Source organism: Triturus cristatus, chromosome 4_1 (assembly GCF_964204655.1).
Source record: "Triturus cristatus chromosome 4_1, aTriCri1.1, whole genome shotgun sequence".
Taxonomy (NCBI): domain Eukaryota; kingdom Metazoa; phylum Chordata; class Amphibia; order Caudata; family Salamandridae; genus Triturus; species Triturus cristatus.
The window spans coordinates 24,156,734-24,174,769 of NC_140585.1; the positions used below are offsets into that span (position 1 = coordinate 24,156,734).

General features: G+C 44.3%; 1 protein-coding gene across 1 annotated transcript in view; it reads left to right on the plus strand.

Annotated features, from left to right (window-relative positions):
* Positions 1 to 6,596: 6,596 nt before the first annotated feature.
* The window catches only part of LOC146839352 (uncharacterized), a 73,682-nt gene continuing 62,242 nt past the window's right edge, over positions 6,597 to 18,036 (plus strand). The window contains exon 1 of the mRNA XM_085651344.1: positions 6,597 to 6,833. Within this exon, the coding sequence (XP_085507470.1) occupies positions 6,781 to 6,833 (53 nt within the window). The 5' untranslated portion in view covers positions 6,597 to 6,780. The remainder of the gene's footprint in view (positions 6,834 to 18,036) is intronic.

The following is an 18,036-nucleotide window of genomic DNA, read 5'->3' on the forward strand; positions in this document are numbered from 1 at the left end:
CTGTGGCTGGAGGTGCGTTGGGGCACCAGTAAATTCTTCCCAGATCCCAGGCCGTTGTGGAGACTTCGCTCTGTATCCAGGCGCCTGAGGGTGGAAGCCAAGCAGGAGCCAAGCCTGGCTGTGGGTGGGGCTTACTGAAGGAGGAACCCAGAAAAACGCCGTAAGTTTTCCCCATTGTCGTGGAGGGAGAACGTGGAAGGAGCGCTGGCTGTTCGTGATCCCATTGCAGACTGCTCCCTTCGTCGCCGCCGCCGTGTCATTGCTAGGCACCATCGAAGAGAGGCGAGACCACCAAATGACAGCTGAAAGTCAGGCAGAGTTGTGCCTGACCGTGGGCGGGTTGCCGTGATCGGAGGAAGCCCGCGAAGAGACCAGAAGACAGACAAAGGACGCCTGGTTGGGGGTGGAGTCCCACGAGAGGGATCACATTGGGAGCCTCAAGATGGCTCCGTGCTTGGAGGGAAGCAGCGCTCCCCCCTTCCAGTCCCTAAACAAAAAGAGAAGCCGCAGTGCTGCAGCAGTGGCCATCGAGAGGCCAAATGACAGCTTGACTAATCAGAGTGAGTCAGGCCATGGGGGAAATTGCCGTCATGAAAAGACCAAGTGAGGTCTTTCCACCCTTGAGGGCATTGCGCTACCTGTTGGTAGCAGTGTCGTCCCCCCCTGTGTATTACGGGCCTTATTTCAGCTGCATCGGCAGCCAGGGGGACAGTTTGGAGGCCTCGTGTCAGAAGGGACACGCACATTGGGGAGAGCTCTCACTTTGGGGACAAGGCATTGCGTGGACACGCAGGAAGGGCCCACGAGGTTGAGACCAGTGGACCTGATGGTCGTCCTATGTTAAGAGGGACCATGATGTGATATTATGTTCTGCATAACATGTTATGTTAGGATGTTTTGCCTAAGAGATTTATGCATAATGCGTTTATGCTACCTGTGATGTACCAGTCATTAATGGTGGTGTTTTTCTACTTGTGTGTTCTAAAGGTGATGACAGTGGCTCGATTGGCCCTGCAATGTGTTTATAATCCCCTGTAAAATAATACCTCAGCGCCAGTTGACACAGTGTATATTTTTGATTATGCTCTAATGTGTTTTATGGATAATTCAAAGGCTATTTTTTACATAACCTTGTGTGGAGTTTCTTTTGTGGTGAGCCTAGTGTGTCGCTGCTGTGTGAGTGTGTTGTGTAAACGCTTTACACATTGCCTCTGGGACAAGCCTGACTGCTCGTGCCAAGCTACCAAGGGGGTGAGCAGGGGTTATCTTCAGCGTGTAACTCCCTTGCCCTGACTAGAGTGGTGGTTTCTGCCTGGTTTACGCACATGCCCTAGCCAACCAGAAATCCCATTTCTAACATCCATCATTCAGGCCCCAAGCATTGCAAATCAAGTTCCCAAATCAAAGTTCAGCACCTACCATTACTGTCTGCCACCATAAAGAGCTGACAGAAAAATAATAATGTTCCGCTAGCTACTGTTTTTTGTTGCAAAGATAGAAGTTCAAGGAGAAATAAGTAAAAAGTTCTATGGGGACACTGGCATACTCACTTCAGGATGCAGAGTTGGTCCTCAAACTCAGGTGGTTCACCCAGAAGTTGGTCAGCTATCACATTTGATTATGACCAATCATCCTCCTCCTGTGCTGTTTCAGGAATAGTGTAATTGTGTGCTACGAAATGTTGGTTAATTTTGATCATAGCCAATCTCTCCACGTTTTGAGGTGAGAAACTGGTCCTTCTCACTGTTACCACTGTACCAGCTGCTCAGCAGACACACTGGCTACAGCACAAGCCAGATACTTTATTGCCAGCCTGCTGAGCTCTGGTCATTGGTGTATCTTCCCATACCAGTGCATCAGTGGTTTTGATCCACATAGACCTCTTTTGGATCATGCAGATACTCCTGGAACATCCTGTGGATGGTCATTGGTGCTGCCACTTGCTCGGCCTCTTTTGTCATCGTCTCTGCACTAGACTTGCCAATTGAAACCAATACAATGTAGAGGTTGGGTCTGGTCCTTCTGTTGCTATTGTTGCATGTGTTCTGGTTGAGGGTGCTGTTGGATACTGTTAGACAAGACTACCCTCTCTGGAAGTTGACAGGGTGGGACTCTAACTTCCAGCTATTCTTCTTCGAGGTCTACAGCTTGCTCAACAATCCATCTCTTGTATTTTGAACTTGATCATGTCATGTTGCAGCCTTATATTAGAAGCCAAGCTCAGGACTAAGGTCTAAACCAAGGCATGTGCGTCTGTGTTTTCATTCACATCTGCAGGGGCGAATCTTTCAGACACCTTCTTTACCTGGTCCTGTAGCAGATGCAACAAAGGGAAAGCTTGGGCCATTGTACTGTCCTCCTAGCTATATTCCCGTGTAAAATCCACAAAAGTGAGTAGCATCTGTGTCAAGCTTTTCACTAGGCCCCATTGGTCCGCATTCATGGTCATAGCTTTTCCAACTGTATCCCCTCCTCTTTGAATGACATAGCCATTGATCTGTTTGTACTGCTTAAACAGGTGTTGCAACATGTAAAAGGTCGAGTTCCAATGTGTTAATACCGCTTGTATCAGGGCTTTAACTGGTGCTTTATCATTACGCTGAATAATCCGCAGCTGCTTCCGGGCTTTAAAAGAATGGCTAAAATGAGTGAAGATTCTTCTGTGGCTGGTCAGTATGTTGCTGACTATGTCTTCTTTTTTTTTATAAAGTCTGGCACCACCAGGTTGATACAATGGTCCAAACACAGGACCCTGAAATAGGCACCATCTGACAAGGCCTTGACTATGTTACTGTCATTGTCTGTGGCCACAAATCCAATTCTGAGAACTCGCAGCCATTCATACACCTTTATGTTAAATTCATCCAAGATGTTTACAGCTGTATGAGATTTCTCCATGGCGAACATGGCCACTGGTGCATGCTACTGAATGCTCTTAAAACGTTCCTCAGGGCCAAGCCCTGCAGATAACTTTTGCTTTACCCCCACAAAAGAGATCCAGTGTGCATCAGCCTGACAACTAGTCCACATGTCTGTCGTCAGGTGGATAGTGTGAAAAATACTTTGCTGCAAAGCTTGTCCAACCAACTACAGCATATCGTGATGCAACACTTGAACAGCAACTCTGGCAAAATAGGTCTGACTTGGAACCTTCCATTTCAGGAAGATGGCAGCCACAAATTCTAAGAATCCCGCTCCTTCCACAAAAGAAAAAGGGAGGAGGTCCAGTGCTAACATTTTTGCCAGCTTCCCATTGTACAAATGTGCAATTGGATGGTTGCGGTCATAGGCCCCCTCCTGCCTAAATATGCCCGTAATAGTATCCTGGTGTTTCTTATTTCTGGGGCCACTGACACAGACGATTTTTGAGAAGTATGTAGGGGTAGACTCAATTTGCATCTTGGTGGGGCAGTCACTGTATGCCGTGGTGTCTCCATCTCACTCTGAGTCTTCTTGTGACTTTGTGAAGCCGCTGAGGTGGCACACTGCTGGGGAGTGGGACAGGGCTGCTTTCCATGAGGATGTCACACTCTTCTTCCTCATCATCACCTTCCATAATGATTGGACCTGTAGCTGATGTTCACTGGCTCTCCTCACCACAACCACGTTCTACAATGTTTTTAAGGTGCTCCTCCCATTTGATTGTGTTGTGTTTTTTCATATAGGTCATTTGGTCTCCAGTACCATGATTTGTACCAGGCTTACCTCGACTAACATTTGTACGGGAAATGGTGCATACTGCAATGTGCTCCCCCTCCTTGCTAACAGTAAAAAAGTCACAAAAAGGGGGGAAATACTTTATTTTTACTGTGCCACTGTCAATGCCTGGAGAAGAACTGGAGGTAGGTGGGTGTGTCGTTGATTGCCGCTATGGAGGGAATACTTCTCCTGAGGTAGGGATCGGTGCAGCTCTCAGCTGGGGCTTTGCAAATATGAGGGCTTGCAGTGCCACATCCCTCGGAGCAGGTTGAATAGCAATGTTGGACTCCTCTGTGTCACCTTCCACAATGACTGCCTCATCGTCATCCTCCTCATCATCCCCTTCCATAAGCATAAAATGATCTGTTTGAGAAATCTTAGATTAGTGGAACATCTAAACATCCCAAAACCATTATTTGCGTTTCGCAGAGGAAAAAATCTGAGAAATTTTCTGGTGAAAACAACTCGCCCGGCAGCAAGTCAAAGAGATGTATGTAGCATGCTAGGTTTGCCAGCACTCGCTGGACATTATCGATGCAATGGGTGCGGGGTGTGCCTGCAAACTAAAGACTCTAAGTCCGTCGAGATAAACAATATGGTACACTCTCAGTTAAGTTTCTCGAACTGTAATACAAAAAACGTAGTGTACTCTGCCACGTGCCCATGTGGGAAAACATATATTGGGCAGACGACCCAAGCAATCAAGATGAGGATCTTGCAGCACAAATCTCGTATACGCTGCGGTATCATAGGGGCGCCTATGGTTCAACATTTTATCGATATGAACCACAGAGAAGACGAATTGTACTGGACAGTATTAGTAGTGGCAAAAGGAGTCAACAAAATGACTCTGCAAAAGAACCTGAATCGCCTCGAGGCACGTATGATAGAACGATACCACACAGCCACTCAGGGGTTGAATGACCGAGACAAGATCTGGGCTTTGATTTGAGGATGATGATAGTAGAGAACATACGAAGCTGAAGGGGGAGATCTGTCTTAGGGTTGGTAAACCATGTTAGGATTCTATGTTTCTCTTGAATTAATGTAACTACAATGTTGTAGATTATGTATGTACTTATGTAAAATATGTATAGAGTGTTTTTTTAATAAGGAATGGTATTGCTCGGCCACTGTTGCTCCCCTTGCGGGTGGGGTGAGAGCTGGTGGTGCCCGTCTGATTAGGTTTACCCCGTTGGCACTATTAATATGCATTTTCCCTTTCTTTCCCCTCCCTCCCTTCCGTTCTCCTCCCCTCCCTCTCTGGTGCCACTTCCGCCCCTGCATGAATTAGTGAGAACCGGCAGGGCTGACCTAGTTTATATTACTGCACTTCACCGTGATAAGATGGCCACCTTTTGGCCTCCGGTTTTTTAACTCTTCACTAGAGTAGTCCTCTCTCTATCTCTACGCGGCTCGTCGAGCGTCGGTTGTATAGATAGCAGTAATCTGTCAGACACCACGCACGACGGACGGCGTTGGCGGTGGGTTCGAGCTTTGTGCACGACCTGTGATTATCTAAAAGTAAGTGCTCGTTTGACAGGGATGCGCGCTTTGAAGTCACGGCCTCGTTATCACATTGGAGGCGAGATTTAGTAACGATAGACTACATGCAGGGAGAGTTTTGGTGAAGTGAGAACGTGAGATACATTAAATGTTCTCTCTCTTTAGATTTGGGACCAAGGCAGCCGGGGAAGTAAGGAGAGCGTTCGTGACACAGGAGCCCGTGCTCCGGGCCTAAGGTACAGCGCTGGTGCACACTGTAGTTGAGTGTTACGGAAGTTTCATGGCAGGAGTGTTATCTCCATTGAGGGTTTATTATGTAAAGGTGCTTATCCACTCTCCCCTTAGGTGCCCTGAATCTGTTGCGGAGGCACTTTGAATTGAGCCACCTCTAATTTCTGAGTGGCAGGAGGAGCTTACACGGATGTGTAAGTATATGGGTTTATTTCATCAGTGAGATTAACACTAGACTATAGTAGAGGCGTGCACGGTTTTTTGTTCCTTCACCATGCTTGATTGATTAGAGCCCCGGCCGCTGTCGTGCACCCTAGTCCGTAAGCTGGCTCATTTCGGCCGACACCTGGGAGTTAGATTCCTGAGCACCTCACGGTTGTTTCTCCAGTAGGGAGTACTTTGCGAGATTGCGTTTTAACTTTGGGCACTTTTGGTCACTACTTGCTGCACTTTCGGTGATTTTTTGGTGAAGAACCAAACTCTCCAGGGAATGTGCGGACTACTTCCATCACCCTCACCAGCTCGGGAAGTGTGTAGTGTCTTGGCAATACCATGAATGCGTCTTTGATTGTAATTATTGTATATATATTTTTTGTAGTGTGGGCACAGTCATGTATTAACCCTGTCCTGAGGAGGCCAAGGAAAGATTAAGGCCGAAACGCATGTGCGTAGACGCATTTTCTTGAAGGAGGAGTCGCAAATATGAAGTTATGATTGCACACAATGCGACAGTATTCTGAGAGGGTCTACATTGATGGATAGATTTCCAGTATACTGCCTTGACTACCTCCGAGTGGTCCGTCCTGAATAAGTGGGAGGACACTAGTGGAATATACTTGTGGTGTTAACGTATGTGTACAAGGTGTTGGTTGCTAAGTTTCCATTTTGTAATTTAGTACATAATTTTGTATAGATGTTTTGTTATTTCTCGCCTGATTAGACGTCACGTTTCATGTAGATGGCTAAAAATGTTTTGATTCATTTCTGTTAGATTGATTAACTAGAGAGAGAGTAATTAAAATGTGCTCTTTTCAAAAATAAATTGTGTATTAATTCCTGTATACCATTGCTCTTATGTATAAAATTACGTTCCATACCCAGGTATATCAAGGGTCAATTGGGTATAACCCTGTTGTTTTTTGCTACAGCCGATACTGGGGCCGTCTGTGTGCCATCCAAGGCCTGGGTGACAGAGGAGGAGCCAGTATCCATCCCAACAGGAGCCGAGACTTTCTGTGGTAGCTATAAGAATCCTGCCAACAACATCGATAATACGCTGGGGACACTGCAGAACATGGGTCATTATCGGGTCCAGTAGAGCATCAACGTCCGGTTGCACAACTGATGGAAGAGATCCAACACGCATTCTTCTTCGCAGAACAGACATCAGAGAACAGGTAAGACACAGTCCAACCAGACTGGTCTAAATGACAAAAACCAAGAAGCGCTTCGTTCCCGTAGGCGAGGTGTGCCCAGATGTTGTACCATGCGGTCACGGTATTTACGCTCCAAGAGCGCTTTTTCCATTTCCTTGGTGACTTGGACATCTATTGCGTAGCAGAATAATTACAATCAGGACCCCTGCTATTAGAGGCAGGATCAGCGGAAGTCCTCCATAAATGCTTCTGAATACGGAGTGTATAAAGTTTGGTATAACTCAGAGGACTGTATGAAAGGTGCTTAACAGTCCCGAACCTATGGTCTTAAATAGGTGAACTATCCCTGTCATATCAGACATGTTAAAGATACGATTTACCATTTCTGTGAAATGGAAGTGGCAGTTGGTACGTATGAGTGCCTGTAACTCAGCCGAGGACCCTTTTTGATATCCCGGGCGGAGGTTAACGACCTGGATTTCTGAAGAAGCATGGCTTTCATTCTGCTCAAAGCATCAAACCGTATAAGAGAAAAATTCAACGAAGGCCATAGCGGCGCTTCCTGACTGTGTGTGTCGGTGGAAAAAATACTTGCATACAGCAAGTAACCCTGGAGCTCACGGTGACAAGATATGCGATGCCCGGAAGCATCCCAGAAAAGCCTTGATCGTTCAGCATCATGTAACTCCCATTCGAAAGTAACTTGAATACCGGGGTAATCATGGCTGCTGAAGTACCTCTCAGATGACAGGACAAATTTGATACTGAACCATTGCAGGCCCCATGTAACCTAATATCCTGGTGTATGAGAGATCCACTTAAAGAGTTCTCGCAGCTTGTGCCTCTTAGAAACACTTCTCGATCCCCACTCCTGCATCGAAATCGGTACGGTAATTACCAAGATTCCTTGATGAATTCCCTACCCATTTCTTCATATCTGCCTCCCTATTGTTGTTCTAGGCAATACTGAAACTGGAAAGTTGTGACCAGTAATGTTATAGGGCCATGGATCAACCACTCTGTGCATGGCGATTCAGCTACAGTGAAAGCTAACCAATCCCGTTTTTCAATACATAGCATTGTATATTTTGCTCCTCTTTGTGTCATTTTCATCTGTTTTTCCATTAGATTGTATGCAGAAAATAAAGACGTGCTGTTGATGAAATGCCAAGGCACATAACCAGCGCGCAGGGATTGCAGCGTCCAGCTTAATAACATTATAGAACATAATTGTGATTGTCCATGCTGTAGTATGGACAGATCTTGTTCTAGAACATCAATAGCAGAAGATACAATGTTGCCCAGTGAATAAATCCTGGATGTTAACGTAGTCATACCATAGTCGACTACAGCTAATGCATTTTCTAAATTGATCCTATATATTTCTCATAATCTCTCTGCTGCTTCTTGTTGGGAGATCTTCCAGATTTCATTATAGACAGCATAATAGAAATGTTTTTGACGTGTCTTTCTGGGACCCAATAAGAAATCCCGTAGGTCCACATCCTCTGTAAATAATGATAAGTGCTGTATCACCTCTGTGAGTGTTGAGGTTTTTAGCCAATCGAGGCATAACTTCCCAACACTGTATGATGTAACCACCCTAGATGCTCTCTTTGTACATAGTGTGGGTCTAGCCTATAAATACTGAGCCCTTTGGGGCTACCCCTGATCTTTCTTGACATCTGTTAGTGTCTGTGGGCCAAACCAACACTCCCTTCCAATTGGGGTCTGATCTATTGTATTGCATGATGTCATCTATCTAAAACCCTTCTTTTGATGTAATGTTGCCCTCTGTTTGTGATGGTGTTGGAATCTGAGGTGTGTTCAAATCCTTGTTCTTGGCTATTTCAAGGCAGGAAGTCTGTTGCACAGTTTCATTCAGAAATATCATCTGCAGTGGCATGAGGCATGCTCTAAATAGCACTTCTGTTCCTTGGACTTGCGAGTCTCTACAACCCCAGACTGATTTTAAGTCTATAGTGTCTTTCCATAAGTCGAACCCTGTTCAGACAGCTGGGTAGTAAAGGAAGCAGAGTAAATCTGTTTGGTGTATGTCAGCATATTTTTCTGTACTGATGTAGGTGCAACCTTATATAATATGAGGCCGCGTCAGAAGTATTAAACCCTGAAAAATATGAAAATCTTTGTGTAAATGGTTTTGAACTACTTTTTGGCGGTGTTGGGCAATATTCCCATTAGTGATATGTGACAACATTTCTAGGGTTGCTAGATCTATATAGAAAGTGATGACCAAAATGTTGATAGCAATACATGGTGTTAAAATCTGGTGTGTCTTCCAACATTTCGTTATTAGAAAATGCAGCAGATTGTTCTAAATCAGACAACATATTATTTACAGTTTCAAATTCCCAATCATCGGAAAATGTTCTAGAGGTAATAACATAATTTAAGGAAATTTTAAATAAATGAGGTATTTTGAAAAGTTCACTCGGGCCAATAATGTCATAATCAACCTTGTCCCATACTATACCATCAGGTATAGGAACTGCTGTAATGTTCACGGATGACAAGTCTCTTTGCTCACAATGAGAGAAAACATGAGGTTTAAGGAGCAAGTTCACTTTTGAGGCTGCAGAGGTTTGGCGAAGGTAAGTTCCATTAATAAGTAAGCAGAAAACAGTTACTAAGCCTAACCAGAAGAGAAAGAAAAAAATCCCGGTGAAACGAGGAAGTCTTTGGTTTGTTTTTAATGTTTTTTTTGAGCTGGCATTGTCTCAGGTTCACTTGGATCAAATGAAAAGCTATCAAAGTTGATTAAATAGCCAGTTGCAGTTCAATCTATTTTTAGTAGCTCAGCAGGTTTTGTTGAACTTGTAGGTGGCTCTTCTTGAGGCACGTTTACATAGACATCAGTGTTTGGTTGAATCAAAATATGTCTTTCATTTTGATTTTGATTTTCTGTTTCAAGAGGAACGAGTTACATGGCGTTATTGCATAGTCCATCATTCCGTGTAGGAGAGTCTTCGAACGTGATGAGTCTTTCTGTTTGAACTTCCTGTATAGTAGGAAGAGGAGGACGTCAGCTACCCAGGATTCCACAAGGCCTTCTACTTAGTATTGGCCACATAGTGTGGTTTGATCAGATCAATAGAGACAAATCTTTTCACCTTTTTTCTGGCAAGAGGCAGCAGGTACAGTTTTTGTTCCCTCAACTGCTAGGACAGGTATAGGCTTTCTGTATGTTGGCCCCAATTCATTTTTGTCCAATATCTTTTCTCTGACGAGATCCCAGACTCTAGGAATCCAGACAGGTTTTGCTGTGGCTGATTTTACTCCTCCATTGGCGGTCCTCTTTACCTGCACATTGCTCTGCAGAGCTCTGGCTTCATTCAGATCCTGTAAGACAGTCAAACGTTTATTGATGTCAAAAGGTTTTTCATCCGCCACTGTGCCTTCACAATCAAGGCCAGGTACCCACATTCTTGTCCAAAAAAGGAACTCATAAGGAGTGACCCCCCCCAGAGAACTGCTTGGCATGTTGTTGAGGGCACGCTGTACCCCATATCGGTGATTGAGACATCTACCACCCAAACCTAATACCCTAGCTGTTAAAGATTGCTTTAAGACCCTGTTTTTCCTCTCCACAACTGAATTTCCTGTGAGATGGGATGGAGAGATGTGCCACAAGGCTAAATCCCAACATTCCATGGCTTCCTTGTAAGCCCTAGAGCTAAACGCGGGGCAACAGTCAGAATGTAATGTGCCAACTGCATATGTCCCTATAAAGACTTGCAAATCTTTTATGACAGTTCGAGCATCAGCCAAGCGCTGAGGCCATACCCATAGGAATCTTGCCCATGAATCCACTGCGACCATGATATATTTGTAAGCCCCATCTGAGTGTAGGGGGCCGCAGTTGTCCAGATAGACACAAGCTAGTGGTCTGTCTGATATTAGTAGAGGTGCCTGTGCTGGACATGTTACGGTGGAACCCTTCATCTGTTGGCAGATGTCACACTTTAAGACAAAGTTCTTTGTCTGTGTTCTTAATCCTGGCCACCAATAGCGTTGTTTCAGTAAATAAACTGTTGCGTTAACTCCTGCGTGTGCAGAACCTAGACCCTCATGTGTAGCTAGTATTAAATCCGAACTGCGATCCATGTTTGGTATTCCTCTATCCCCCAATCCTGGAATTTGAGCATATACGGAATGCTATTTGCATCTAACTTGTAGGAGTCCTTGAGTGGAAAACCTTTCGGTACTGCTAGGCTGTTTTTGTGTGAATCAATGACAGCTACCATGATCTGTCCGTCTATTCTCATTTTCGAACGAGTGATTGCAGCTACAGAAGCAGTTTGAAACGCCCCCTTTGTGGCTTCATCAACCAATGAATTCCCCTTGACGTGAATGCCATCATGTTGATGACTCAGCATGTGTATCATGTGAGTTCTTGGTAGTTCATTTTTTAACTCAGCTACCTGTTCCCATAGCATTTTATGCTTAATTGTGCCACCTTTTAGCATCTTTAAACCCATTCTGTCCCCAATAGTGAAGATATTCATTGTATGACTGGACACAGTAAAAGGAATCGCACACGATTAGTGTGGGGAATCCTCGATCCGTATTCACTAGTGCCAGTAACAGAGCTTTTAATTCTGCCAGCTGAGCCGTACAGTCCCCTAGAGAATGCGTTTTTGTACAGCTTGGATGGAACTTGCCATTCTGCATATGACCTTTCACGATCGCACACGCCGTGCTGTATTGCTGTTTACTTTCTATGGCTGGCTGCGCAGATCCGTCAGTGTAAATTATGCATTCATTCTGATCTAGAGGCATTATTTCATTCGGTAGAGGATATTCTTGTTTATATTGCAGGAATGCTTGTGTTTTTAGACTTGGGTCGTATTTGCATTCTACGTCTGATGCAGTGAGAGAATTAGCCCATTGTATCCATCTCGGATGTAAGGCTTTAGCATTTGGAATGCTTGCCTTTGTAGCAGCCTCTAAGTCCGGTACTGTAGTCATGACTATTACTCCTTTCCCCTGAACCAGTGCTCTTTCTCTCACTATAGCAATCTGTACGGCCGTCTACATTTTTTCTGTAGATGCGAAACGCATCTCAGCGTTTGTGTACAAATGGAATTTATATGCAATTGGTACTGTTTCACCTTCATTATATGTCAGGTAGGTGTATCCTGATTGACCTGCAACTACGCAGATCACTAGATTGCGGATGTTTACACATGTAGGTAAATGTTTAGATGATATCATGTCAGCTTGTAGGGAACAAAGTGTATCTGTGTGTTCCTGTGTCCATTGCCTAACTGAAAATTCAAGTCTTAAGCGGTCCTAGAAAGGTTTAACCCTTTGTGTGTAATCCAAAATGTATGTCCTGCCAAAATTTAAAAATCCCAATATGGATTGAAAGTTCTTCAAAGATTTAGGAGGTTGAAGCAGCACACATTTCTCTATAAAGTTTGCTGCTAGGCATTTTCCTTCATTCAAAAGCTCGTATCCCAAAAATAGGACACTGACGTGGGCTATACTCGATTTTTTAAAGTCAAATTTGTAGGTCTCGGAGGCGAATCCCAAAATTATGGTGTTCACCCTGTTCAAGTGATCCTTTAAATCATCATACGTCAGATAAATGTCATCTACATAGGACAATGCTTCTTCATCCAAATTCTGAAGTAATTCTGTTACCCTAGCGCTAAACAACCTGGGGCTATTCTTGTATCCTTTGGCTAGTCTACAAAACTGACGCTGGGAACCTAGCACTGAGAATGCCTTCTCACAGGCACTATATTCTGGCAGAAGAATCCATTTGAAATGTCCAGTGTTGTCCGGTATTTTTTCCACACAATGTTATTCATTAATGCTGTAATGTGTGCATTCTGTAATGCAAATGTTTTTGTGCATGAGTTTCAATGTATGTAATCTAAAACTAGACGGTATGAATTATCGGGTTTCATAACAGGAAACTAAGGATTTTTCATTGAAGAGGTACAAGTTTCAATCAAACCTTGGAATTCAAGTTGATCTAAGATTTCCCTGACCTGTTTTTAACTTCTTGCTTAATCAGATATTGTCTCTGTGGAGTTGGAGTAGATTTTAGTGGTATCACGTGGTGGGTTGAATCCTCCTCCCATCCAACATGGTTGAGATATAGTGCCAGGGCAAGGGCTACCGCCCACTCCTGTGTATATGTGTGTTTGAAGTGTATTGGAACGAGGTTGGAGAAAGCTGGCATAATTACTGTTTTCCCTCTTGGTCAATCCATAACAATAGCAGGCAGACAATCTTTTTCAGCTAATTAGTCAACTGTCAGGTTCTCCCAAAAGAGACCTTTGATTTTTCTTTGTTTGTAACCCTCCATCCGGAGTGTTATCTCATATAACCTATTTGAGACGCTCACCCTAGTATGCGGTGTTTCCACCGTGATGTACTCATTCAACTCCACTGTCACCAGAAATTCCATCGGATTCTGGCGAGCTATTGTTTCTACTGCTGCGCTGTCTAGCATTGTCAGAACCCATTCCCCTTCAGTAGTTGAGTCCTCAGAATTCTGGGCATGTCTGATCTTGAGACCTGCTACTTTCTTCTTTTTGAATTGAGGTTTAGATTTGAATTTTTCTTCTTTTTTAGGTGCGTTGTCTGTGGCGCGTTCCATGTCTCTGGACTTTGTATGCTCCTCTTCTCTGTGTTCTGACCCGCCTTACTTCTCTGAGTTTTTCGATGAACCCTAAAAGGAATGAGAGAATTCTCTCAGTCATTGGCGTATTGCCACTAATGCTGCCTCCCCTTTAACATTTGGTAATATTATAGCAGATACCTGGACGAAATTACCTAGTATTTTCATCCCCAAGTTCAGAGCAGGTTCTGCTCCGTACTCATTCTGTATTTGTCTTAATACATCTGGTATTACTGTTAATGACAGGATACCATGTGTTCTGGCGTACATGGAAATGAAAACTGTACCCCAATAGGAACAATCATTTATCTGGTGAGCTATTCCCATTGGCAAGCAAATTGGCAGCATTCTATGTTTTTCATGTGGGCTAGTGTGTGGAAATACTGCCTCCAGCTGTGTTATTTTCTGAGCTATCCAGAACGGCATTTGCTCACGTTTAATGGGCATCTTGCACATTACTACATGTGATGTTTGTGGTGTAATTTTAGTTGTAGAAGTCTGGACTGTTCCTGTTGTTGTAGCCGATGTTGACTGCAGTGTGAGTGTTCTCATCACAAACTGTGTCATGTTTCTGTAAAGTCTTATTAGATCTTTATGGAGTGTAAGTAAATCTCCTACTGGTATTGTGTCAATGCCAGGATGTGGTGTGTAGGCCACTAATACTGGCCATGTTGCTCCATCTCTTTTGAGCGGACCTTGTCTAAATCTGTTTCTTGGGTACCTTCAAACCAGTATAAATGCTCCTGGTAAGTGAGTGGAACTTTAATGTACTCATATGGATTATATTCGTTCTGGATTTCATCCTCTGTGCAGTAATGAAACGTCTTTGTTTGTGCATCTGCTATTGGGAATGCAACCCATGAATATAATACCTCTGTTCTATATGATTCGTGTGCGTCAATCATGAATGTTACCAGTCCACCCCTGGTTGTCAAACCATATGCACCCAGTTTAATGGTGACGGCATTTCTAACATTTTCTGAAATATGTATTGCATCTGCATCTTCTTCTTCTGAGAGATTTAGTTCTTGTACAACCGTATCTACTTTCTCAGTCATTGTTATTTTAAGAAGATTTTTCCAAGGGAACTAAGATAAGGTGTTTATGCACAATTCTAGGAACAATGTGTCCTTCAAGCTTGATTAACCAGCAGCCAAATTATAGTATTTAGACTACTCAGCTGTGGCGGAGTTTTGTCCTTCCCACTCCAGATGTCTCTGGAACAATGTGAGTAGGGGTCTCTGAGATTAGCACGATTGAACTACTCAGATTCAACCGTTGTGCGCCATGTTGTGTAGTTCCTATATACCTATATAGGTTCTGCACGTTTAGACAACATAGACTATAGGATTGGTGTCAGACTGGTTCTAGACACCCCTATTGGGTATATTAGCCTGTATACCAGCGAGCTCACAGTGCCACTAGAAAGCCCTCTCACCAAGGAGAGAATAGTTCTTGGAAACTATCAAACATGACAACCCTGATCCCTAAGGACCGTGGAAACAGTGTAAAACTTTCCGCTCGGTCACTCGTGCTCACTTAGTCTCAGAGAAATACACAGAATAAACGGTAGGGACGTTGCCAATAAGTATTTATTGAACAGTCGTGTTTCTAGTGTAGAATAGTTGTGCTGAAGCAATAATTAGACAGAAACAGATATAAATGAAGCTCTAGTAAAGTAAAAGGATGGTAGATTTCTACCATTCTGCCAAAATCATGAATGCAGGCAAGTATATAAAATACATGACAATAAAATGTGTACTCCTACGATGCAATCCTAACTAGATGTACTTAAGTGTACCTAGCGTGTGTAGGTGTTAAGCCAAGAATCCCTCTAGGATAAAGTCAAACCCCATTACCTGAAGTGAGAGACTGTGTGACCCCATTCTGGTCTCGAGATGGACACCCCGCAAAGGATGTCAGACCACTGTGAGCTGTAGTATCGGCATGCGGGAACCTCAGCATCTTGCGTCAGTGTGTCAACATGGAAGTCATGATCTCCTCTCTCTATCTTAGCAAGATGTGATGTTTATATACCCAAAGGTCTCCCCAAGGGTTCTACCTTGCTGTGCCGCTGTCGGACTTAGGATGACGTTGGGAATGAATCTTGTACATAGTTATTATGCAGGAGATGGTAGTCCTGATGAGTTTCCAAGATTCCAAGGATCCTCATGCATAATGTATCAGGCTGTTGTTCAGGAAAAACCCCATGTTCTGTAAGCAGTACTGTAACTAGGTAAAGGGTCAGTCCTAGCCGCCCGTTATGTATGTAGTGTAGGGACGAATATAGGTGAAAGGTTGAGATATTACCCATGCCTATATTGGGGTACCTATATAGAATATAACAATGAGAACTCCAAAGAAACTGTGTGTATTGGTGTGGGGCTGCAACAGGCGAGGGGCTCTACGGCAGTGGCAGAAAACTCTGAAGCTTGGTTGGCAACCCATAAGAAGGGGCGGGAGAGAGCAAAGTGCTAGGGGTAAAACGGTGGTGATTGCAAATACCCTGAGTACACTAGTGTGGGGGGAAGGAAAGGAACAAGACAAAAAATCTGCAGGGGGGCAAAATTTGACATCCTTGCCTTGGGTATAGAGAGATCTCTGAAGAGCCCTGATATGTTGTGTACATTGACGGAGGTTGCTTAAGCAGAGTAAGGCAATAACATTTTTCACTCACAGACGATTCCGATATGTCTGGTTTAAGCGAAGTGATATCGGATGAGGAATCTGTCTCAGGAGCCTCTGGTGGAATCCTTAGCAGTGGTTTTAATAAACCATTTGCTCAGAAACGGTGTCTGGCCCTAAAAAGGTGGCAAGAGAAGGGCATAATCTCCACAAAGGGCAAAACGCGGGTTTAAATGTCTCCCAGCAGTTAAAATAGGATTATTCAGCTACCCAACAATTCTATGAGGAGAATAATGCAGAGACAGGGGGCTTGTCTCTGGATGGGACATCAACAGGCTCAGGAGTGGCAGATACCTCTCCATTGAATTCATCTATAATAAATTGTAACAGATGCAGGGGGAAGCGCAGTCAGAGAATCGGAGGTCTCATCTGGCCACTAAAAAGCTACGGGGAGCGATTCAGAAGGTTAACCAGATTTGTTCTGAAATGGCCAAGAGAGTTACAGCAGTGGAAGACTGGACTATGGCGGTGGAAGTGGACGTTGGAATCCTGCAGGAGCACTTTGAAAACCAGAAATCTCAAATAGTCAATGTCCAATGGAAACTAGAGGATTTTGAAATTTGCCAAAAGAGAACACATTTGAGGTTCTTAGGTCTTGCAGAAAATTTGAAGGGAATGATACTAGGGCTTTTATGCTAGAATTGTTAAAACGAGCCTGATGCAAAATACTCCTTTGAAGGACATACATTTTTCGTTCAACCAGATTTCTGCCATGTCACAGTGGAAAGGAGGTGGTGTTTGGTAGAACTGGGAGTCTCCAGTTGGCAGAGGTAGGTAGCTTTGACCAAATAGGGACCCTTGCTTCTAAGTCAGGGAAAGGGGATTACACTCCTGGATAACCCCAGCTCACCCCCTTGGTAGCTTGGCACGAACAGACAGGCTTATCTCAGAGGCAGCGTGTTAAGCATTTTTGAACACATACAGTAATACAGTGAAAACACTACAGATGGACACCACACATGTTTTTATAAAAATAAGTATTCTTTATATAGACTTAACACAAGACCACAAACGACAAAAATCCACAATACTGTACTCAAAATAGACTTGAAGATGGTAGAAGTAACTTAGTTCAAGTTGATGATAAATGCGACACGTTTCTCACAAAAGTACCTGGCTGCGTAACGCAAAACAAACAAAAGGTTCGCAGGGAGGGAGATGCATCAGTTCCTTGCTTCGGGGGAGGCAATGCATCGCTCCTCAATGCTTGCGCAGAGTAGGGGATGCGTCTTGTTCCATACCAGAGAGGGGGTGATGCTTCGATTCTCGTACTGCGTTCCGGTTACAATGTGGCAACACTCCGGTGTGATGCGATAAGATGGCGCCCTTGATGCGATGCGACGACGTGAAGATGATGCGTGCACGTCAGACAGCCGTGCGGTGAACTCTGTAACTTTGACGCCGGGACAGACCCTGCGACACGCTTCTCCGATAATGCGACGGCGACCCTTGTGGTGGCGAGATGCTTCTCCGGTGATGCGTCATAAACAGCTGCGATGAAAGCACTCTTCTCTGGTGATACAGCGGCGACCTCTGTGGCGGCGACATGATTCTCCGGCGATGCGACGGCAACAGCTGCAACTGCGACACGCAGGCTTCTACAGACAGAATTCCCAGCAAGGAAATTCAGAGGGGAGCTGGTGGTGAAGTCTTTTGTCCCTGAGACTTCAGTAGGAGGCAAGCACAAGTCCAAGCCCTTGGAGAAATATTCTGCAAGATGATGAAAGTTCTTTAAAAGTTTCTTCTCCTTTCCTTGGCAATGAAGACACCACTGCAGGCCAACCCAGCAACACAGCACACTGGCAGGGGGGCAGTCCAAACTCCTGCAGCTTCCTTGGTTCTTCTCCCTGGCAAAGGTTGGTTTTGTTGTTCCAGAAGTGATCG